The 23,940-nt window shown below is 35.9% G+C and overlaps 4 protein-coding genes across 10 annotated transcripts; 2 read left to right on the top strand and 2 right to left on the bottom strand.

The window, feature by feature from the left end:
* Positions 1–7: 7 nt before the first annotated feature.
* LOC107269791 (glycerol kinase) lies at positions 8–12,063 on the bottom strand. 4 transcript variants are annotated; one of them, XM_015744043.2, is made up of 11 exons: positions 7,861–7,909; positions 5,369–5,448; positions 4,171–4,429; positions 3,590–3,807; positions 3,299–3,511; positions 3,109–3,219; positions 2,774–3,030; positions 2,479–2,684; positions 2,261–2,404; positions 2,090–2,176; positions 8–1,190 (listed from the first exon to the last, which is right to left on the bottom strand). In XM_015744043.2, exons 1-11 carry the CDS (start codon positions 7,907–7,909, stop codon positions 1,093–1,095), a joined length of 1,722 nt encoding a protein of 573 aa, XP_015599529.1. In that variant the 3' UTR covers positions 8–1,092. The 4 variants fall into 4 exon arrangements, with proteins under 4 accessions (XP_015599529.1, XP_015599531.1, XP_024943039.1 ...); XM_015744045.2 differs by lacking the exon at positions 7,861–7,909 and adding an exon at positions 11,596–12,063 and having other exon boundaries at positions 1,028–1,190; XM_025087271.1 differs by lacking the exon at positions 7,861–7,909 and adding an exon at positions 8,856–8,874 and having other exon boundaries at positions 1,028–1,190.
* On the top strand, positions 11,747–13,378 carry LOC107269797 (cytochrome c oxidase assembly factor 4 homolog, mitochondrial). Of its 3 annotated transcripts, none has more exons than XM_025087276.1 (2): positions 11,747–11,879; positions 12,700–13,373. In XM_025087276.1, the coding sequence occupies exon 2, from the start codon at positions 12,835–12,837 to the stop codon at positions 13,246–13,248; it is 414 nt and encodes a 137-aa protein (XP_024943044.1). In that variant the 5' UTR covers positions 11,747–11,879; positions 12,700–12,834; the 3' UTR covers positions 13,249–13,373. The 3 variants fall into 3 exon arrangements, with proteins under 3 accessions (XP_024943044.1, XP_015599539.1, XP_015599540.1); XM_015744053.2 differs by lacking the exon at positions 11,747–11,879 and adding an exon at positions 12,293–12,609 and having other exon boundaries at positions 12,700–13,378; XM_015744054.2 differs by lacking the exon at positions 11,747–11,879 and adding an exon at positions 12,294–12,609 and having other exon boundaries at positions 12,700–13,126.
* On the bottom strand, positions 13,362–17,538 carry LOC107269792 (transmembrane protein 145). Of its 2 annotated transcripts, XM_025087273.1 has the most exons (6): positions 17,408–17,538; positions 16,736–17,211; positions 16,150–16,657; positions 15,879–16,016; positions 15,545–15,800; positions 15,050–15,433 (listed from the first exon to the last, which is right to left on the bottom strand). In XM_025087273.1, the coding sequence occupies exons 2-6, from the start codon at positions 17,113–17,115 to the stop codon at positions 15,243–15,245; spliced, it is 1,473 nt and encodes a 490-aa protein (XP_024943041.1). In that variant the 5' UTR covers positions 17,116–17,211; positions 17,408–17,538; the 3' UTR covers positions 15,050–15,242. The 2 variants fall into 2 exon arrangements, with proteins under 2 accessions (XP_015599533.1, XP_024943041.1); XM_015744047.2 differs by lacking the exon at positions 17,408–17,538 and having other exon boundaries at positions 13,362–15,433; positions 16,736–17,401.
* A 2,208-nt stretch (positions 17,539–19,746) lies between these two features.
* LOC112494656 lies at positions 19,747–23,331 on the top strand. Its single transcript, XM_025087178.1, has 4 exons — positions 19,747–19,963; positions 20,671–20,964; positions 22,408–22,832; positions 23,040–23,331. The coding sequence occupies exons 1-4, from the start codon at positions 19,949–19,951 to the stop codon at positions 23,329–23,331; spliced, it is 1,026 nt and encodes a 341-aa protein (XP_024942946.1). The 5' UTR covers positions 19,747–19,948.
* The last annotated feature ends 609 nt before the right edge of the window (positions 23,332–23,940 follow it).

Raw genomic sequence — 23,940 nt, forward strand, 5'->3', positions numbered from 1 at the left:
TAAAAGCTACCGAGAAATATAGGTTTTTATTGAACAATCACCAGGCTTATTTACGGTGTGAATTTGTCAGCGAGTTTGATAAAAGTGTTAAATTATTATATTACAGTAAACGTCGCAGCCTTTGCGGTACAACATTATTTATCTTTGTAATTTACTATAACGTAAGCGAAATCGTCTTCGACGTTAAATAACACTTTCTAGAAATATATTATAAGTCTGCTTAGTTCATAACTATTTGGCTTACACCTTGTTTTCGATAAGTACTGCATACTTTCTAATTGCCGATTACATAACATCTAATACGCGTATTTCATTAAAATCGTAAATTCGTAAGCGCATGCTTCCCGCACATATCATCGCCTAAAAGTAATAAACAAATCCTCATCGATCCAACATATCGGTTACGTGTTTACAATTTCAATGTTACGCATCAGGTTTATCCGAACCACATTGCGGTCGTCTCATATTTTTCATAACCATTCGTCACTTCCAACAAAGAAAATATCCCACGTAAAATATTTTATTTTGCTAAATATATAGTAGGTTTTCCATCCTATTATTGATATCAAGCGCATTGTTCAATATAATATAATTTACTATGGCGCTCCATATATGGCACAACAATCGACTAGAGAATACTCTAGCATAGTATATATAACAGACAGAGAGGAAGAGAAACAAAGAGAAGAAAGGAATTAATATTGAAATAGCGAGCAGGGTAAAAAATATTGTCTCTCGAAGAAAACAATAAACTTTTTCAGTTCTCATTGCATTTTGGGCGTATTGCCTGCACCAGGATGTGTTCATCGTTGGATCTTGTTTTCATGACAATAATCATTTCCATGAAATCATCATCGTACATCAGTACTTGGCAACGAAAGATATAAATCATAGAGATGTTACGAACAGAATTGCTATCTCCTCGACAGCCTGCAATGCTGTGAAGATCTTCAATCATTTTCTAACATAGAAGATTTGGCTAAGCTAAAGACTTGCGTCTTTTAAGATTGCATTTCTAGTTTGATGAATTCCCTTCAAAGTAGACTAGCAGCTGGCTAGTTAGGCTTTGATCACAGCTTGGTTGATCCGATGTCACCGACTTTCTAAATAGTAACTTAATCGCAGTAAAATGAAACTTGTCATGAGGAACCAGCTAGCCGGTATAGATGCCAATATCCGATAACGTTCATCTGGAACAATTCGAAGATGAACAATTTATAAAGTGTCGATAAACCCTCGACGAGTCGATAAAGTATATCAGCTGACTATAACAAAAATAATATAGCCAGTGTAACGACGATAACAACAGTCCAAGAAAAACACAAGCACCTAGGTAGACTTTGTATTTTCATGCATTCCGCTTACAAATGCAAATACGTTTATGTGGTATACGATTACGTATCAATTATTAAAACGTATACATATAGTGTATTGGAAATTAATAATTAACTATGATCAATACGCTAATACGTAATTTATATAGCTATAGGCATATCTTACAATGCGTTTTGTTCATTCAAGAAAATAGATCCAATAAATTATTATGAAAACAACATAATAATGACGTGGATTGAGTGCAGTAAAAATATTTCAACATTCATTGACACTTTGGACGTGCAATACCGATAGTCCAGTATTTTTTACGTGACCCTCGTCACACTGGATAAGTCTGACATAACGAGACTGTGAAGTATTTATTTACGTAAAAGGTCAAGGAGATAGCGAGATATAGTGTAGAGTACGAGTAATACAAAATAATTACAAAAAATGTAGTAAAAAAAAATCTAAAGTATATAACAATTAGAGAGTGTCATGCAAACTCATACAACAGTTGTCCATATAGGAGATAAAATAAGTCTCCTGTATGACTTTCCCAATTATTCGTTCAACCGCCCAACATTCATCGGTTCATGCTCCTACCCGTTAATTGCCTTTTATTTTATTTACATCTATGTACAAATCGCAAAGTACGACTTAAATAACGCATTTATGCGTTCGGGTTATGCAGGTGTTGCAGGAACGTTCAACAATCTGTCCTTGATAACGTACGTTGTTTCCAACTTCACTTGTTCTGCTCTTTTAACTTTACCTGTCATTTGATCGGACATCTTTACCGCTGCCCATCCAAGACTTCTTTGCACGGCCATTTTCCATTTCTTATACCTGGCGTCCCTTTCTGAAAAGAATACATTCTTTTTTATGAACACTGAAACGAAATCGTGCAAGTGATTAATTGATTTTGCCACTAAGAACAGCATACCTTCTGGCGTCGTTGTAGGTAAAAAGGTATCACTGGGTACAGTCTCAACTTCTTCTCCTTCGATTTCCCAGACGCCGATACCTTCTGCGTTTCCGGCCGCCATTGCTGCACCTAGTGCTGTAATATCTGGCATTGTTGACCTGACTGAAAGGATAGAGACAATTATTATCGTGTAACGGCTTCGAATGTAAAATTGCAATTTAATTCGTTTTACTTACATACTGGAGTACCACAAAGATCTGCTTGTAATTGCATGAGAAGACTATTGGTAGACATTTTTCCATCAGTGTGCAATTTCGTCAGAGGGAAGCCACAGTCTTTGTACATAGCTTCCAAAATATCACGAGTCTGAAAGCAGACGGCTTCCAAGGAGGCTCTTATAATGTGCTGTTTGGTTGTAAAGGCAGTGAGACCGCAAATAATTCTGCAAACAGTACAGGACCGTACAATGAATCTAATACCCTGCAGATTTTTCAGTAATGAAGAAATAAGAATGGCAACTTGTATACCAACCCTCTGGCATCCTTCCTCCAGTAAGGAGCATACAGTCCTGAGAAGGCAGGTACAAAATAAACGTCCCCGGTACTAAAGACACTTTGTGCCAGGTGTTCGCTTTCGTGGACGTCCTCAATAAGCTTCATATTATCCCTCAGCCATTTAATGGCGGCTCCTGCCACAGCAACGGAACCTTCCAAAGCATAAATAGCTGGACTATTTGGACCTAATTTGTATGCCACAGTGGTGACTAAACCGTGCGACGATTGCACCCTCTGAAAATATAATGAAAAGCATTTCTATTGATACCGCACGATGAAATAAAGTGGATTTTATTAGAATTATTATCCTACCGTAGTTCCTGTATTGCAAAGTAAGAAACAGCCACTTCTGTATGTATTTTTCGCTTGTCCCTGTTTCAGACAATTCTGCCCAACAAGTGCTGATTGCTGATTGCCTAGAATCTATTGAAAATAATAAATTCATTAATTCACCTTATCATTCATTTATTGCTTAAGGTGTATAAATAACTATCAGACTTACTCCTGATATAGGAATGCCTCTGAGTGGTCCAACCTCAACTTTACCATAAATTTCAGAACTGCTCTTGATCTCTGGTAAAAGTTTCATGGGAATGTCGAAATACCTACATAGTGTAGGATCCCAATTAAGGGTCTCTATGTTCATCAACATAGTCCTGGATGCATTGGTTACATCAGTAATATACAGCCCATTGTCCTTACCACCAGTTAAATTCTGTAAAATAAAAGAAAAAACGACATGTAGTTAACTGCCTCGTCTCACAATAGTATTTAATATAAAATATTTACATACCCAAATGACCCAAGTGTCCATTGTTCCCACTTTGCAGCGTTTTTCCCTGATTGCCTTCCTGACAGCCGGCACATTGTCCTTCAGCCATCGTATCTTTAAAGCTGAGAAATAAGGACTAACCGGTAAACCACAAAGAGGTTTAAGATGATTTTTACTCTGATCAGGAAATTTGGCAATTATTTGATCGACCGTCGAATCCGTTCTGATATCGGACCACACTGCAAATGATAATTCATCAGTTATTAAATACGAATAGTAAAGTTGCCTTAGATTAGGTCTTGACCCTTAATTGGTTCTGTGTGTCATTGGGACCCATGTCTAATCGTTACTTTACGAGCGTAAGTTTTCTCTGATACTAGCTAAGATTTAAGTACGTAAATAAAATCTTCAATAACGGTCCAATGTCTAATACAATTGACTAACGATCAAAGTTCAACACGTAATACGTATATTTCACAGAACGTAATTTTAATTCCATCTGATCTATCAAAACGCGATAAGATTGAAAATTTAAACGATCGATAAGATGCGTTCTCTTATCTATTTGATTAACCTTATCAATAACCCCAAATCGAGCTTACCAATAGCATTGTAAAGCGGCTCGCCAGTTGTACTATCCCAAGCTATAGTCGTTTCTCTTTGATTGGTGAGACCGATAGTCACAATCTCATTAACGTTCAATCCAAGAAAATCAAATTTACGTAGGACATCTTTGATACAGGCCTTCACCGCAAATAAAATCTCTTTTGGATCCTGTTCCACCCATCCTTCCTGCGGACTCGATTGTTCGATATCGATATGATGCGAGGCAACTTCAGTCACATGTTTGGCATTAAAAACCTGTGAAACGGTAAACAAGTCAAGTTATTCGATATTCTACGACGAAAAAAATTCAAATCGGCCACATGCTTTTGACTAGTGCGTAACGACAACGCTAATCAAGAGAAGGCGTGTTTGTGTAAAACAAAAATTATCTTTTTAATCATTAACGATTAGATAGTCGCTTCGAATTAAGATATCGTATCACAGGATACGTTTAATTTTCTCCTAATTGTAAAACTGAATTATCGAAATCAGCGTGTTATTGTTTATTGTAGATATTGATGCTACACTTGAACCGCGTGGTATTTGTTCAGGTGACTACTGAATATATATACGAAACCATACACGATATTCATATGTAAAATTCTTGTCTGTATTTTTTCGACTTATCAAACGCACAGACGTATCAGATATAATTTGTTCTGCATATTTCTTTCATTGGACAAACGTACTATAGAAAATTCTCATAATCCCGTAATTCCTACAAGTGTCACTGTTGCGTATGCACTAGACGCGTGACGTTGTTGCCAAATTAATAAACAGCATCGAAATCAACTAGTCGTCCTAATGTCACGTGACTACGCAGCATTCTCTTATCGCGCATCTTGCTCCGTGATGTCAATTCACAGCCATAGGTATGTTTTCAGCCAAAATCATTAAGTAGTCTGTCTTTTCTCCCCTCGAATTAATATTCAAAGTGATTAAGCTATCGCATCTGCGATGTTTAGTCATATATCCGGCAGCCCCGGAGCAAAATGCCGGAGAAACGTCGATGGCGTCGTTTTAACGATAATTATCACAGTGGACCGTGAAAATGACGAATAAATGATTAAAAATCAAATAATTAATTATTTAATGGCTAATCCAAATTTTCGAAGTAGCGATAAGTGGATTGGAGTAACCTTTGTGCAATGAATGAAAAGGTCATTTAGGAAATTATTAAAATTTTATTCTTACCGCAAATCGAACTGTCCGCGTTCCGACATCGATGACTCCGATAAGAGGTCCAGGCTTCTTTGCCGAGCCAGGCATTATTTCTGGAACAAGTAAACGATGTATTTTTAATAAATTTAATTTTTTTATTTATTCAAGAAATATAAATCAACTTTATTTATTTATACTGCCACTGTCTCTACGTGTATTATTATTCGATTAAAATAAACAATACAAATTAACCATTGTTAATATATATTTTTTTATTTGACTGTCTCCTGGTATATAACAATATTTTGACTATTATTGACCTCAGCGCAGCTATGCTACTCCTTCGTTCCCGATCTAGAGTTCCTTGAACTCTGTGAAAAGAAATAAAAATGATATTTTTGAATTTCTACAAAAAAAGCTCACTGACCCTTCTAACCGCGATAAACTTTCAAGCGCTCAATCGAAGTAATGCTCAGTAAAAATCTTCCATTTGATTAAGTCTAATCTATAAACCTGAGCACGACGAATAACGTTTATCGCACATGAACGTGAATCTGAAGTTATCACTCCTAAAAAAATTTTAAAATCTCTAACATAATAATTACGATACAAGAGTCATTATGAAATAACAAATAAAAAATAAAACTGAATTTCCGATATGTTCGCCCCGGAAAAAAATTCAAGATAAATAAACCAAAAATAATTTCATACCAATTTCCGTTGTCACGCGCTTATGACACAAGTATTTCCAAAAACTTATGATAAGATCCGTGCGATTTTGAAGATTCAACAGATCCTCGAAGTCCTCGGAGAAGTTTGCGATCGACAAGAAACAACGATACTCGAAAAACTTTCAAAAGGGATGAAAATCCAACAGAGAAAAAGAGGGAATAAATAATCGCGCTGTCTCGAATAATGCAAAAGAAAAACACTAGGACAAAGTTCATCCAGAGAAAAGCGTAGACCGTTCTGAGGATTTCTTGAGACTTAAACTGAAGTTATACACGGTCGTGAAGGAATGTTAGCAATGCCCGTGCAGTCGACTTGTCTGCTTTTTTAAACCAAACGGAGAGTCGAGTGCTGACGTCATACGACGAAAGGAACGTCATTGGCTAAAGCGGGAGGCTCGGCCGATCCCGCCTTGTTTCTTTTACAGACGTTCGTCGCGTCTCACTCTGCTCTCCATACGAGAATTCAAATATCTACATTGCGCTATACAGGGAATTTCAGAAATACAAATACAAATATCTCATGAATAACAATTAAACGAGTTTTTTAAATAACGGAATATCGGACAAGGCTTGGATACGAATAAAGTCAACATGGCGGCCATTAATTTTTCCTCTATATATATATATATGTAAACACACACACATACCCATAGAGGAAAAAAAGAGGTTATTGTTGACTATATTGAAAAAACTCTTTCCAAGAACTGTACTATCCTGCAATCGTAATGGAAACAACCACGTGTAAAGACTTAATCACCGATAACAGATATTTTGCGCAATTTATACGACCATAAAAAAAAAACTGCAAACCACATACGCCCACACGTGGCCCCACTTGCATATTTACTAAATACCTCGCAGTTCACGTTTCCAAGTATATATAACATCGTCGACTCCCTACATTCGTATCAGCACAAGAGCTGTGCACTTTCTGCAAGATTACAAATTTTTATAAATTTCATTAAAAAATTTTAAAAAATTATATTTCCCGTTCCACATCTTCAAATCGTAAATCCACATTCAAATCGTATTGATCGGGCACGCTCGAATAATCACGGTCTCGGTACTAATAAGACAGTCGAGACTTATAATAAAATTATAGTAGACTCAGTACGCCTCGAATTTACATATGGCCGTTACGATCCGCAATTGCGCAATGTACACGTCGGCGATGATAACACAGCCATGAAAACCTCAGAGCAAAAATGCCTGAGGAAGTTAAAAAAATTATTTCATGGAATCTATACGTTATTTTGCTGCTGGACGCCATTTGCTAGTTCGCTGCATTGCCTGGCAGAGGAATGAACGTCGTGTGATACTTCACGTGCTTTTGTTCCGACGGCAACGATATAGAAAGTTTCGTCAGCCGCGTTAATGATTTATTTTTAGAAGGGCCAGTGTCACTGACGAAGCCTTGTGTACCTTCTGGCAAGTAGTTGCGGAACGACCATCTTCAATATATACGTGTGTATATATGTATACATATTAAATGCATTAAGTGTGATATATATGGATCATTAAAAAGAAGCTAAAATTCTTGTGGAGTTTATATAGCCAGAAAAATGCATAAAATTAGTAGAGAACGCAATGACACAATGACAGTGAGTAAAGTGTAATTAAAATTGTATTAATATATAAGGAAAGAAGGTGGCGTGTTGTGAACTTTGATTCGAAGTTCCACGTGGTGACCTTTCGTTCTTGGAACAAGATAGAAAATAAATTATGCATTGAGATTAAAATATTACGAGGGAAGAAGTAGATTCTATTCAATAGATCCTAAGAGTCAATGCATACCTGATGGCTTATATGCGAAAAATTGAAAGATGCTTGTTTTCCTCTCCATGTTTTTGTAGGTCTTTTCATATGCGTCGATTTGACGATCTTAATAGATATTAATAAATTGTTGCACTTGACTGTACACGAGTTTGTTAGGTAAGCATTTTTTTTTATTATTATCCCAGATCCACTGTCACTCATTAAACGATGATTTTTGACATTCCCGAAATATTATGAACTTCCCGATCGATGGATGATCGTTGACTGATTTCGTAAATTGTAAATTAAAAAATATCCGGGGGATCGTTCGATTAGATGACTATCCATCAACTCACTATCTCGACCAGCTGGCAGGGACTTAAATATGCAAAGTCTGACTACAGAGCAAATACTATAGTTAGGATACGTGTCTAATTTTAAGGTTAGGAAATCAAATGGATAAGTAAGGTAAGCCACAACGATACATTAATCAAGGAATTTGGATTTGGTGAGAGATCTATGTTACTTTATAGTATAACTACAGGGCAGAGAGGATCGTGTGATAAAATTAAGATGAATATGTTAAATGATTAGACTGTTTATCATCGTTAGTAACCGCCGCTTAGATACTACGGACGGACTAAAGAAACATTGATGCTTCGTTACGATTAACGTACCAAAGCATACATAGCTTTTTATTAGGGAAATTTTCCATTCGATGCGTAAGTCTTTAGGCTCTATTGATAATTCGATAAGATAATTAAGATAGTAAAAAAAATTCGATCATAGCCAGAAAATTTTATCCGGGCACAAGAATGAAGCGGAGATGTATTCAAGTATCAAAATTGTTAGTGTATACTGTGACAAGGTAAATAAAAGAAAGATATCACTGTGAATTGGGTTATCATGGAGTATTGACAGCTCAAACAATGAATCGGATGTAAAATTGATTTCCTATGTATCAGAGTCTTTTGGACTGATGGATGTTTCTTATAGAATTATGATAATGACAATGATAGTAGTAACTTTCTAACTTGTGTTATTTTGCGATACGACGACTTCAGGCCGGCAACGTCAACGACGTAATATTTTATTTATTTGGCTGATCCTCGAGGAAAATGACGCGCTGGATGTTTTGTAGATTGTTTCGAAATGGAGGAAACAAAATTTTTATATCCATACGAATTATTGACAAGACAGTTGAGTCAGTGAGTAATAAATAGAAAAATGTTGGTTGGTAAATATTAATATTGATATAATTATTCTCTGTGCTCTTACGCAAGTTATTGCAAGAAAGTATAATATGTACGTTAGGGACAGAGAAAAATTAAATCTTATCTTGTGTACGGTTAGGTATGAAGTTCTCTGCAAAGCTGCGAGTGACTCGAGGAAGCGAAAAGATATGATTAATCTTTAGTCGATGAATTAATTTTTTTTATAAAAAATTGATAATCTAGGGAATCAAAATGATAGTCGAAGTTACTTCCACAGTATAGTTTTAAAGTAAATTATCGAATCGATGACGGTTTTGTTGCGGTGCAGAGAACATGACGTGGTCTGTAGTAGGCCGCATAATATGTAGTTTTTTCCCGGGAAGTGTCGGACTACCTAGAAATAAGCGTTACATTGCGGGTTTATATAGATTCTGAATGGAGGCAAGTGAACTTGCGAGAAACTACGAAGATTTACGTTAAATTGTTAGTGTGTTAATTTAATATAATAATATAAGCATATGAGTTTTTAATGTACAATTTATATTGCTGAAAGTACAGAAATAATTTAAGGAGGATAATAAGTCGACTTTTATAAGTTACTTTCAACTTGCTCTACTGGTAGAAGCCGGCTGAGCCATGCTGGTTTCCATCTAGCGGCGACTCAGGAACTACTGGCTATGCTAGAGACTGCTGTTTGTCCGCGGTTTATTCAAAACCTGTTTGATTCCGTTAAGTTTTTTGCTGTCTTTCGAAAAATATTTATGTATTAATTAACGGTTTTCATGAATTGGATACTGTGTGTTTCTATGATATTCTCTCTGACGTGAGCGACTGAATGACTTTGAGATAATTGGAATTTATTATATAATTAATACTACGTTAAACAACAGATTGAAGTTTCTTATTTTTCTAGTTGTCACACAGATTAAGTATCAATTTGAAAGGTGGCTGTACAACTTATTTTTACGATCTATGTACAACTTATGTCGAAGAATCTTTTGCGTCCTTGAGCTTTCTTAAATTTTTGCATAACAGCGGATATATTTATTTCTTGCCGTGTGGATATTTTATCCGTTTATTGCTCCTTCATTTTTTTTATAACCTGATTATACTGAGCTATTTTAGATGACGTAATAGACGAAGATTTGAACAGGGTACGTAAATTGTTTTACGCTTGCAATAAAAAACCCGCATGCCGCGCGAATATAAAATATGTACTTTACCAGTAGGCGGTGATTAGATAGCATTATTTATGAAGAGGTTTTGCGAAAGTCTCGAAAACTAAATGAAAAAAAATGTGTTAAATATTTCAACACACAATAAACATATTTTGTTGGAAGAGGTTTCTTCAATACGTCCATGACAACATTGTATAACCGGTCTAACTATATATTCGAGTGACAGATTTTTCCTAAAAGATCTTAGAAACGCAATTAGAAAATATTCACAAGTCTAAAAAAGTAACTTGGAAAGATATACATTAACGAAATTTATTTAATTCGCATAGACTCCATATACTATTCCTTTGTTATTTTATCAGTAGAAAAAAAATTACGTTAAATTAATTTCTCGTAATACGTTCTGAAATTTTATATTTAGAAGACAAAGCCAATGACATCTGTATGATCTAATCGAAATATTCTACAGTAATTATGTAAATATTGTTTTCAATTTTTGGTTATGGTTGATTATCAAGTGCACGAATTCATTAATTCATTCAGATTGTGTAAGTATTTATTATGTCTTTGTTCTAGCTGTAGGAATTCATCACATTATCAGAATCGTGACAGCATGCAATTAGAATACTATGTGCATACTTTACTTCGACATGTACATTATTTTTCGTGCGTCTTTGAGTAAACTCGGCCGTACGAAAAGTGACGGTTGAAAATAGAATAGCTTTCGACAAACGGACGCATTTGATGTAAATGAGCCGCTTATGATTCATGAACTCTGAACGCTCGTATATTGATTAGGTAATTGAAGCGTGGTTGATTAGCGTAACCTTTAAATAAGGGCACTTAAGACCTTGGTAGAAGAGGCAGTTATCGCTATTAGCACATCCTCGTTTATTACGCCTGCGAAACGAACCGTTAATGTAAAATAAAAAAAATGCCGTTGAAAGACACAATTCAGAAAATATGAAAATAAGTTGTGTAGAAACAATAATAATAAGAAATGGACATTATTGGTTATGCATTATGATTGCATAATATATATATTCAAATTGCAATGATTACATTACAATCTAACAAGTATGGTAAAAGTAATTTTACGATATAACAATGTAAGATTTGTTGTATAATGAAATCAAATAAATGTTTAAACATTTAAATTTAACTTTTAACTGTTTCGTGTATAGGCGGTTAAGCCGTGTGGAATTGTGGGATTGTTTCCTGCCTTAATCAGGCCATGACACAACGTTAGTCAAATTACAAACTGTGGATACTCTTATACAACGAAACAATCAATTCCTACTTGTTAATAATTATTCTTTAAACAAAAAAAAGAGCTTTTCTTAATTATATTTTGGAAAATAAGAGTCGTAACAAGGACTTACGGTGTTGCGAACGACGGCCAATAGGCTGCAGATAATATCCAGATACAGACGGAGTAGTGGTCGATACACTGGACCACCGAACTTCGTTGTGGCTTCAGCATACAATTTTCTCTGCAAGTGTCGTGCGAAGAACACACGCGGACGAACAGCCACGAAATCGGTTACTTCTGGATGACCAAGGCATATTTTTAATATGCTTCGTGTCTCACTGCACTGGGAAAACTGTTGCTACTTGTTCACCACTGTGCACGCCGGTAACGGCCACGTGCCCTGGCAATGGCCAAGTATGAATGCAAATATGTTTTAATAAAATTTTTAAAAGGGAACCAGCCTTACTGGAGTATCATTAATATTAACCAATATCGGATATCAAGTGAGATCTAAATAACGAAATGAATCCTTGATACGTCACCATATTTTCGACATTTCTACCTCTACTCGGACGCCTGTCCGTACGAGCTGAGAAGCTGCGCAGGATTAAAGGCCCGTTCATTTGTGCATTCGGATTGCATAGCACGTAAAGGACGCTTATATTTAAGTTATGCAGGATATTACACAACTACTAAGTGATTGACATTAGCGTGATCTGCTGTGAAATTGCTTGCTACAATTTATACTGAGTTTTTTCTTAAAAAATTTAGAAACTCGTTTCATATAATTATTTAGTAATTGAGATGAGATGGCGATTCTGTATTACTCATGGTTTATGATCGTTGCCTAGGAGTTAGATAAGATTGGTCTGTTCAAAGGGTTTGAAGTTAGGTGATTTTAATCCGTAAAAGTAATTTTAGCCTGATAAATTACCACGTGTGAACTTAACCAAAATTAGGATTCACCTAGATATTATGAAATTATAAATTCTGATTGTAGAAAAAGACCCATTTTCTTGGCTTTATTTTATAATTTAGTATGAGCGTTTCTAAAGCATCGTCGTCATCACAAAATGACATCGAAGACCCTGTTGAGCTCATGTTAAAGAGAACAGGTTGTATTGAGTTGCATTACCTGGTTCAGGTATAGAATATATATACAATTCATTATATACCTAATACATAACTTGTTTTATGAGATGACTAAGATTACTGTTTTATGCAATACTTCTAGGAATGCATAGCTGAGACGCAAGACTGGAGGAAGTGTCAAGAGCAGGTGCAAAGTTTTAGAACATGTATGGCAGATTATCAAAGAAAAAAGCAGGAGGAATATAAATAAATTGAATTCAAATCAATAATCTTGGATATGGGGTCGATAATAAAACACATAAAATCAATCTTTGCCGATAGCTTGCATAAAGATGGGTATAAAATGGTTATTGTCGTTAGGACTGACATTCCTATGGGCAAAGGTAAAATAGCTGCTCAATGTGCCCATGCAGCACTAGAGTGTTATCGTCAAGCATCGACAGATAAGAAACACGAAGACTTACTTTACTCCTGGTTGAGATTCGGTCAACCAAAAATAATTCTCAAAATACCAAGTGAAAAGGAATTGTTAACTCTAGCACATAATGCCCAGGTAGCAGGTTTAGTTACTGCTGTGATAAAGGATGCAGGTAGAACACAATTAGAGCCAGGCACAATTTCAGCAATTGGAATTGGACCAGCTCCCAGGGTTTTAGTTGAACGTTTAACGTCTAACTTGAAGTTACTGTAAATTATAAAAAGAGGACAAGCAAAGAAAGTGTCTAGTTCCGTTTCATGTTTTGTGATTAATGTACCACGTGTGTCGAATAACATTTGTTGAAATGAAAAAAAATGAAATATACATTTTATTCTATAGTCGATGTAATTCGTTTATTTATAAATTTAAAAGTAACAAATAATAATCCCTTAACGTGATAGATGTAGTGTCTATTATCCGAGTAAAAACATATAAGTAAGTGTAGATTATATGCCGCGATTTTGTGATCGCACGGTATTAGATCTCCGTCGTTCTGCATGCTCCTAATTAGATTAATGCCTACACAGTACGCACAATAATGGCAGCATGTAACAATCATTACATAACGCGAGAATATTGTTTCTCGTCGTCCATACTCTTTATAGAGAAAAAAATTAAAGAAATACTATGTAATTTTATAAATTGCATAACGATCCATGCATCATTATGTTGAATGTAACAATATATAAAACTAGTTAGTTAAAATCTATGTGCTCGTGAAAACACTTTATGTGATGGCAAACATGCGACGATTAAAAAATTACATTTACCTCGGGTGTAAATAAATTTTTATTTCTTTTATTTTATTTGCCACGAGGAACAAATTTGTCAAATAGCTTCGTTTGCCATAACATTCTAGATAATCGCGTTTTCATCGATCTCCACTGTCTCTATTGCTACGATTATACAGATGTTTAGATCTCCATACCGAAATTGGTATTTTAACCATTTATTTATTAATACTAAAAATATCAAGAGACTAAAAATATCGCACCGACCCTATTACCGTATCGTAGGGCTCACATTTTTATTTTTTAAACAAATAATATACTTCCTAATATTACCATTTATTTCATTATAAGTTTTGAGCAACAACGTTGTAGGAAAAGTGTGCGAAAGTGAAATGGAATTCTACGTTCCTCGATTGATCTTCTTTGTTTTTAATCTTGGGCTCTGATTCACATTTCACGCATTATAAAATGATCCGTTTCGTTAATTGGAATAGACAGACGATGCTATCGCTTATTCCGTGATTTATTTATAAATAAATAGATAATTGTCAAAGCACGATGTTTCACGTTTTCACGCGCCATTTTTGTGCACGTGTTACTGAAGAATGCCAGAAGAGAAGAGAGAGAAGATGAAAACGATCGAGTTGCGTTTACACAGAAGTCGGATGAAAGTCGTAGATTAAAAGTGAAAAGTATTTTTCAATAAAGAATAGTCATAAAAATTTCAGCTAAAACTGCACCTCACGAATTATGCATAATAATGTGTCATAATACTCGAGAGCAAAACCCATTTTCGTAGATTTCAAATACCCTTTTAAAAGTGTCCACTAACTTGAAACATATATATACATATTCTAATCCTCAGGAACAAAGTACGAATTACTATTTACTTGTTAACATGTATACGCGCTATGTCTCAATGACTACTCGCTATAATTTCAAAGAATGTCTAATGGTATATGAATCCATACCAATTCAATTATTTTAATAATGGTTTTACGTGAAAAGAAAAAAATTGTAATACGTACACAATACACGTGTTTACTATTATTGCACGTAGTGATAATTATTACTTTTTATTCCTGCACACGTTTAATGATACTTTGTGACACTGTTCATTCTCAAGAGTAGGTAACTTTTGGTAATCTGACGAATCGAATGTAGTAATGGGATTCAAAAAGCAACGACGAATGAAAAAATGAGTATCATATCATAAGTAACACACGTCGTTTACTTCATCTTATTTTTTGCCCTAGATTAAAATTTTTTTAATTAAAGTGCTACCCTGACAATCGAGACGTAAGACAAACAAACGTACATCAGATCAAAGGGTGTGCAAGGTACTTCAGTCTCAAATACGGCATGTCGGAGTATTTTCATTTCTATCCATTTTCACCATTTGGCAAATGTACATCACATCGTTAACTCTCTTGTTTCGCGTTAGAATTTAGTTCGCTCGTTACCTTAATAAAAGCATTACGCAATTATTTTACTAAGTTCCGGTGGTTCTACATAATTGTTCAATACGTGGGGAGCTTCGTTGAATTCGTCAAGTTCATCCCCATTGTCAGCACCCTGTGCAAGTAGGAAATACTGTTCACTTCTGGTTGGCCACAACAAATGGGCCATTACGATATATGCAAAACAGTCAGCAGAGTAGGTAATTCCTGAAGATCAAATAACAATTGTATCGTTAATCTGAACTGATAGTAAACTTAAGGTTTACGGTGTCACTTAAAGTGGATCTTGAAGAAAAAAAAATCTGAACTTTTACTCACCAAGTAACAATTTAAACCTCCATAATGCACTGACTTGAAGTGCTATAAGTGCTATTATGGGCAAGTAGATAAACCAGACCAAGGACGATGCTCCAAAATGAAGGAGAAAATTAAGTTTTTGAGTGTTGTGCTCGTATGTCATAGTATTTCGTAATTCGTATAAGAACCACACCATAATAACGCTACGGAATAAAAGGATAAACCATCCAGGCCATGTTTGATATTCGTCTATATCTTCAATGATATCAACTTCGGTCTGAAAAAGTATATGCGATTGATCAGTCATTGCATTACTAAGTAAAGAATGTACTTAAAAATATATCGATGTACATACCATATTCCAGACATACAGCAAAATGTGTACGACACCATAGCAAAGCCATATGGCAAAGACCAAAGGCTTCCATGTTAATTCCATTCGTGTGACTGCCCATCCTTTTGCAAGCAGAAGTAACAGTAACATGAATGATGCCTGAAACATTAGAAAATTAAGTTATTGGTATAAATAAATTATGACGCTATTTGATTATCTTATTAGTTATAGGGCTTGATAAAATGTGTATTGACTTTTACATGTAATTCTTATCTTACTTGGGATTACTTACACGAGAGAGAATGTCAAATATGTCACCAGCAACCTCTAGTTGTTCATAACCAACACCGTCCAATGCAAATTTTAGCACGTGTATCAATATTAAACATATTGCAATAAATTCTAATAATAAACTTGCTGTAAACAGTCTCGTGACTGGGTGTCTTTGCATTCTAGCTGCATATAACTGTAGTGGTACTAAAATAATATAGCAAATAAAAAATAATAGATACAGTTCTATCGTATTTTGTCTGTCATAAGAGAACTGATAAGTCAAGCTATTGAGACCACTGGTATTAGGATTGCCATTTACTAGCCAGATATCATAATCTAATTCATCGTGTTTATCATAGTGTTCCCATTGGCACGTTGTGTTATTTCTGTAACAAGCTACCATACTCATATACCAAAATCGTGGATGTAAGAAATCTTTAATGATGTATGTGAATTGATATCCCTTCACTACATTCCATAAAGAATCCTCATCAGGGCACAATTTGCCTTTTGGACAAGGTATTCTCCTATAAGTAGAAAAATATGAGACAGCTTAAAAATCAGTTCCATATAATCCATGCCCTAAATCACAATGATTATGTTACCTTAGATAATCTTGGCCTTCCTCGTTGCATCGTGTATCATACGAGCTTTGATTGAGAGTCGAAAACATTAGTGAGCATGCTGCACTTTTATCTCTCACAGTACGATTTCCATAGTATTCCAAAAAGTGGCCCCGATCAAGTACTGCCAGGGTGATGGGTGCAGAGAAATTCGAACGCGACGTAACATTCCCAAAGATATATCCATGAGAATCCTTCTGTGTGTGTTGATCTGCCTTTTGGAAACCAAACTTCATCAGGAATCGAAAGAACTCCTTGGTCTTGAAGGTACCCCTGATCCGCGTGCACTCAGCATAGTCTAGCTGAAGGAAAACCGCGAGGAATCCAAAACAGATAAAGAGGAGTCCTCTGTGCGTCTGCATGGCTAGGCATAACAGCTGTCTTCACTTTCACGTATTTTAGGCAGCTGTCAGGAGACGTAAGGTCGCAAAATCTTTAACATCTTTTGTTAGAAACAGCTGTTAGGAAAACGATGATATTCACTGATTACAAATGTGCAAACTGATAGATCCACAGACCGATGTCATTTTAGAAACGTCACAACGAGAGTTACAATGGCTTCGGTGCAAGGCAGGGTAATGGAGGATTTAAGTCAACAAATCTAAAAATAACAACACACCGTCTGTTTCCTCAACATTCGCGTTAAATACTCACAGTGTGAACGTAGCTTTTCTATTGATCTCCCCCCACCTAGTGAAACGCGATAAGTCGTCAGATATCAGACTGCTTTTTTTGACAGTCGAATCCCCTAGATGTGAATAGGTCTTCCTTACAGGCTACTGATAAGCAATTCTAAAGATTGCAATAAATGTCTTTGAGCCCTTTTTTCTATCATATTTTGTAATTATCTTGCACTCATGTAGGAAATTTGTTGTTTGCAGATGTCAACTTCGGGGAGACTCCTAAGATAAGAGCCGTTATATCGACAATGTAGTAGACTTTAAGTATCATTGCCTACGTTACCGACAATCGAGTTACTCTACTGGTATTCTAATCTAACATTGCTGCAATATCCATGGTAGTCAAATATTCTAAATTGACTGACATAAAGATGAATTGTAAGTTGTGGTCTTCACCGTATGGTGGCAAAGACCAATAAGTAAATGTTACCCTAATATGTCTGCGATCATGGGCTGTACGGGACAACCCTTGTTCCACCCTCGACCATTGACATCATGAAATAAAATTCATAAAATTTGAATACGCTCCTATAATCAAATGTGAGACACGAATACCTATAAATTCTGAACGTATCTCACGTCATATAAAAAAAAATAGTATTCATAAAAACAATTAAAAAGTTCACTAATCCTTTATATGCAATTCTAACACCTGTTGAACATTGTTTCTGTATAAAATTAATCTCTAAATTGAATTTCATACTCAAGTGAGTTTATAAGCTCCCTGCAATCGTTGTAACGATTCCTTGCTGCGAGGCATAAATATTACAGAGACGCTACTGATACTGGAAATGTTACGAGAAAAGGTCCGCTTGACCTTATTAAATACAATTACTATATTCATACATAAAAATAATCCATTAATAAGTAAATCAGTAATAAAGAAAGCAATACGTAGCAATCGCTTTTAAAACGAAATGCTCTTGATGTTCTTCGGTGTACTTGATCCATATAACAATGGTTACTATAATGCTTACTGGCTATCGTGTAAATATAGCCTGCCCCAAAAAGAAATACGTGAATTCATAGATACGTGGATGGAATTCGAGAGAAAATGCTGAATCGATTGAGTCGCACTACACCAAGCAAATAAAGATTTTCATACACAGAGTGCACTGGGTTTTCCAATGAAACTATGTATCTGGATATAACAAGTTTCGACATATTCAGGGTTCAGTGCGATTGAAAATATCATCACAATTTCTATTACTTTATCCTAAAAAAAAAGAATAAACATGCAGTGTCTATCATAACTATAACTCACTAACTATAACGCAATAACTCACCATTACATTATATTACACCTAGTGACTAATTAACGCTCTGCTTAGTATAAACCGTTAACGATTAGCTGTCAGAGTATCATCAATCGATATGCAAATATTTGAAATTTGCTAGGATAATGAGCGATAATTAATTGAAAAATGCAAAGCTACTGAAAAACGATGTAAATATTATTCAGCAGCTCTCCCGTTCCGTAGGGACAAAAAGATATAATTCTATGATCAAGGCAGAAGCTCCTGGATGTTATTTCTATGATAATGAAATCGTCTAGTCCAGCTAATAGTCCTGGACAAATATTTTCTCTTTCTTCATTGACCTCCAGGCAGTTTTTCCAATATGCTCAGATGAATTTGGAGACTGTAATCCACGTCACTCGAATTTCGACACTTTTATACTGTCACGTGTGACAATATGCAGCGCTATAACTCATTGTTACAGGTCGTTTGCATATTTTTGCCAAGATAATATCTTCCATCAAACACACCTGTATGTATCATATATCCGTTATACAAGTGTCAGACTTTACATCCCATATGCGTTGGTGGACGGGTCTGTTCGACGACAATGATTCTTAAACGAATTGACCGTTTGACCTCAGTGCGACTTGGTAGCCTGTAATTTGTGAGTGAGGTCAATGCCACTGAACCGTGACTAATTATATTAGCAATTATTGACTGTGCGATCCTGCAAGCATAATAATCATTATTGGAGTTCTTTCTATGACTTCCATGCATAGTCAAGATTATGATTGGGCATAGTAACAAATTTGGATTTTATGATTTTACAACAATTATAATAATCTTCTGCATTGTTCTTGTTTCTCGGATCAAAGAGATTAGAGGTCCATGTATGCACTAAAAAACAAGAAGTATTTTTTAGTCAATATGGAGACTGAAGAATGTTCCTTGGTAAACTTTTTTTTGGGTAGTTTAAATGTACTATTTGTGTTTCGACTATGTTCAGCATGTGTAAAAATATATTTATTTATACTTGTTCCTTGACTTTGTTCACTGTATTACTCACTTCATTCTATTTTCGTGAAATCCACTGTATAAGACTTCTATCTCATAATCATTGTGTAAACGAATCTCCTAGTTCTCACGTTTGGCAATTTCAACACTCTGAGAAGCGTATAAAGAGGCTGAACTGCCAGTGCGCTACTTCATTTAGTACCAGTTCAATTGTTGTGTTCAAGTGTCTATGTTGAAGAAACAGAAAATAATAAAAAGCCATGTACCACTTAAATGTAAGTAAAATTGATAAAAGTGTTATTCCGCGCTCAGTCATTGTAGCAAGACTATTGTCGTTAAATTTGATTGTTAATTATGAAGTAGAAAGAATACAAAAATATATTTAATAGTGTCTATAGACTATACAAACTGAGAGCAGTCTATTAATGAGCGATGAAACTATCGATGGAAACGTAACCGAAGGTTAACAAGAAATTGCTGATTAAATATATATACTATATATATATATATATTTGCGTATATACTAGTTGTTAGAGATTTAACGGTGAAAATTCACTCTCGTAATGAAGCGTCGGAAATATCCGCGTTAATCGAAGCGTCGCTTTTAATCAATTTCTCAAAGTTCACTCTTTTGAAGTTCGTTCGTTTAATACACCAGCGCCAGAGATTCCGCACCAACAAATCGAAGCATCAACGCGAGGTTCGGTAGGAGAACGAGAGAACGAATCAACGCTTGAAAATCCTTGCACTCTAGACATTCGCCAAGTTGTGTTTAACTTTTTCGAATTTTGTCAGTGGATCGTGAGAAGTTGCATTCAATAGATATCAGCCATATTTATTATCTCATTATTCCAGCATCACCTGTAATACTTCCCAGAGATTCTCTCTTATGGTGCAATAATATTTTCTCAAGTCCTTCTTTACTTTTCAAGCTTCTTTTCGTTCCTTATTGTATTTTTCCAGTTTATTCCACTGTTTTTAGACTGTTTGTACTCTTGGCTTGCTCAACCTCTACGTCGTTGTTCACTCCGTGGAACTGCCTATACCGGAGCATCGTCTGGAACCCAGAAATTTCAACCACCATCCTTACACGGTTTTACCGCAGCTTCTCCTGGAGGACTTTGATCATCCGTACGCCGCACTTTCCTTCAAGTTATCAGGAGCCAAAGGGAGGCAAAACACGCACGACATAAATCATGTCTCTCAATTTGGTAACCTTGACGACTATGTGCGACGGTTACTCGGCACTAGGATGGCAACGCCAAGGAACTACTCGGTAATCGAATCAAGTCGATTCAATTAGATTAAACTAAGATGTTTCGAGTATCACGACGGCCAAGATCGATCGTGCTGATGATTCTGTTTTCTTCAATCTTCTTTAGAGAGACACTGTCTTTTCTTCTTCCTTATGTACATACTCTTTTATATATATATATATATAGAGAGAGAGAGAGAGAGAGAGAGAGAGAGAGAGAGTAGAAAAATTCTTTTATATACATATGTATATTAAGAGAGTATTCCGTAGGCAAGTAATCTGTCATCTTGGATACATTGAAATATGGAGAAATTGGAAGAACGGTATATCTTTAACTGCTGGTTGATAATGTTCATTATGCTTCATATCTTTATCAGTTCCAAAATAATACTTAAGTATGAAGAATTACTGATACTTCACAAATTCATAATTTTTTTTTTAAATTACAATTTTCTCGTAACGAGTCATACGTCTGTAACTGAATGAATGAAAATTTGTCGTGTCCGTACTAATATTTTTTGGAGTCTTTGAAAAATTCTTGTCGCTATCCAGGTTGCTTCTTGTTCTGACTTTTCGATGCCTTCCGGTTTTATTCAATTTGAGAGGAACGACGTTGAAAAATGCTTCATGATTATTTAACGTGGATATTTCTCTGAAAAAAATTCAAATGAGCTTTGAAAAATATGATGAAAAGAGTCAGAGCGCCCCGAGGCCGTTACATCACTTTAAGGTTACCATAACGTTTCAAAAAATCATCAATTCATCTCGGTCTCCCCATTGAATAACTTTAAATCGAACCATTACTCACAAAGGGCGCACTATCATTAATACATAATGTGCATAAGGCATGTGTTGACCATAGAAATACGCACAATATCACATTGTTTATACGCACCATTGTGAAAAGGCGTAAACTAACGGAAATATCATTTATTAAACGCTGCTACTAGTTTATGAGCAATAAGCTATGATTTATAAGGGATTTTGAGCATAAAGAGTGGATAGAAAAAATTGTGCACCTGACCAATTGATACGAAAAATCAAAATATATATTGCATTTATTTTTACCGGGTTACGTAACTCGGCATGAAATCCTGATAAATTTTCTATTTGATAAATTCAATATGATCTCTCTGAAATGAATTTACCTACAATGACCGATTTACAAGATTACGTCCTGCGTCATTATTAATTTAATAGAAAGCAATAAATGTCAAAATCTTTGCTGAGTTTAATAAAATATTAACGATGAATCGTTTGGTGCGAAACGAAGCATGAAATGTTAAAACTCAAAAATCCTCACCGTTCCTAAAACAGTAACATTGGTTCTTTGTCAATAATCCAATGTCTGATGTAATCAAAACTTAATTACATCCACCTTTGGCTTGTATCGGATGCCTCTTCGGGAATTGGATATCCGAGTCTTGTGGAAATGGGATATCAAATGGATTTCGTTATCATCAGGTTTCCAAGAAGGTTGAAAATGGCCGTCAAAAGAGTAGTCACGCCTATAGTCTGGAAAAAATCGAGCAACCCTGTGAAAATCACGGTTCGTCAACTCGTGGCCAATACAAAGTATCCTTACCCGAAGAACGTCTTCGAATCGTTAACTATATAGCTGACGATGATGGTTATCGTGCTGACGTCAGCTACGAGCAGGAGCACAACCACCGACACCATTACTACTATCAGGACCAGGACCAGGATCGACACCACTACCAGAAGCAGGAGCAGCTGAAAGAAAAACCTATAGTCGAGAACGTCGAAGATCTACCGGCGGAAGTGGATGTGCACACCAGGATAGCCCTCCAATCAGCTAACTTGGCTAAAATCCAGTCGGACTTGGTGAACATCCCCAGGAGGGGACACGTAGACCAGAAACCGGCAAGGTTGATACTGTTTATCTTATTGAAGACAGATCTCCTCTAGGATAACCCGATCTGCTTGAAAGTTATTCCTGGCGAGGGTGTCCATTAGTCAGACTCCTTAGTCATGTCCTAGAGGATGATCCTTATACGTTTCTGCACGTAGAGTACCCTGAGACCTAGAAGGGATAGAAGTTATATATCTGATGTTAAAATATACTTGAATTTCAGATCGTACCAGAGTGACGTATCCGCACCAGGATCAGCTTCGTTTTCCACGTTATACGAGGGAATTCTATTATCGTCTCTCCTGCCGACGAGGACGACGTATGAGTTGACGAACGCAGCAACGATCAACAATGAGATTATCAGTAGTTCATCGGATCGATCCAGATCAGATTACCTCTATGACGATTCAGCATCCACGAGGGGGCCTGTGTATACGTATAGAGTTTCAAAGGATTGCGATTATTTAAATTATAACAGCTATGATTACCTGCTCCACTATCCGTGCTGGTTGTAAAACAGTTCCGCTATCCTTCGTGGAAAACTCAAGAATAAACTTCCAAAGACTCTCTTCGGCGGGAGGGTATTGCCACACGTTCGGCTACAGTATTATTTGTACGACGACGCCCCTGCCTCTCGACGCCGGTCACGCTGCTAACCATTAAGACAAGCAGAGTTTCGCAAACTACGCCGATAAAGCACAGTTCGTTGTTTCTCGATTGTCTTTTCTTGCTCGCTGTTGTCTCTGTACATACATAATGCATAATATAAAAAGAGACGGGGAATTGCTGTAGGCTAAACGTGCACTTAGTCAGTATATATATATATATTATACGTATATACGTATATACGTATATAGTGACTAGTGTACATTTCTGGACAAAATGGAAACGTCGTAGATCACCGTTTTCACGTACACTTCAAGAAACCGTTCTAGTACATAAGAGATCAGTGCAGCATTCTACAGTCATTCACTGATCCCGTAATATGCGATGCGTGAAGCGTAACGCAGTCTGGTAACATTATCGGGAACGTAACTTGTATGCAACCAGGATACACCTGTGACGAGTTGCCGAATATTCGTGGGAGCATCGAGATGCCAATGAAAAATTTATCGCACGTAGAT

The sequence above is a fragment of the Cephus cinctus genome, unplaced genomic scaffold, assembly GCF_000341935.2.
Source record: "Cephus cinctus unplaced genomic scaffold, Ccin1 Ccin1_scaffold0690, whole genome shotgun sequence".
Classification (NCBI taxonomy): domain Eukaryota; kingdom Metazoa; phylum Arthropoda; class Insecta; order Hymenoptera; family Cephidae; genus Cephus; species Cephus cinctus.

Coding starts and splice junctions, on each gene's coding strand:
- LOC107269791 (XM_015744043.2), bottom strand. CDS start 7,909: ATGGAGAGGAAAACAAGCATCTTTCAATTTTTCGCATATAAGCCATCA. Junction 3,031..3,108: donor TTTGCAATACAGGAACTACG/GTAGGATAATAA, acceptor TTATATTTTCAG/AGGGTGCAATCGTCGCACGG. Junction 2,685..2,773: donor TGGAGGAAGGATGCCAGAGG/GTTGGTATACAA, acceptor TACTGTTTGCAG/AATTATTTGCGGTCTCACTG.
- LOC107269797 (XM_025087276.1), top strand. CDS start 12,835: ATGGGGTCGATAATAAAACACATAAAATCAATCTTTGCCGATAGCTTG.
- LOC107269792 (XM_015744047.2), bottom strand. CDS start 17,115: ATGCAGACGCACAGAGGACTCCTCTTTATCTGTTTTGGATTCCTCGCG. Junction 16,658..16,735: donor GAAGGCCAAGATTATCTAAG/GTAACATAATCA, acceptor TTCTACTTATAG/GAGAATACCTTGTCCAAAAG. Junction 15,801..15,878: donor TGCTGTATGTCTGGAATATG/GTATGTACATCG, acceptor ATACTTTTTCAG/ACCGAAGTTGATATCATTGA.
- LOC112494656 (XM_025087178.1), top strand. Junction 20,965..22,407: donor CAACGCCAAGGAACTACTCG/GTAATCGAATCA, acceptor CGTTATCATCAG/GTTTCCAAGAAGGTTGAAAA. Junction 22,833..23,039: donor GTAGACCAGAAACCGGCAAG/GTTGATACTGTT, acceptor CTTGAATTTCAG/ATCGTACCAGAGTGACGTAT.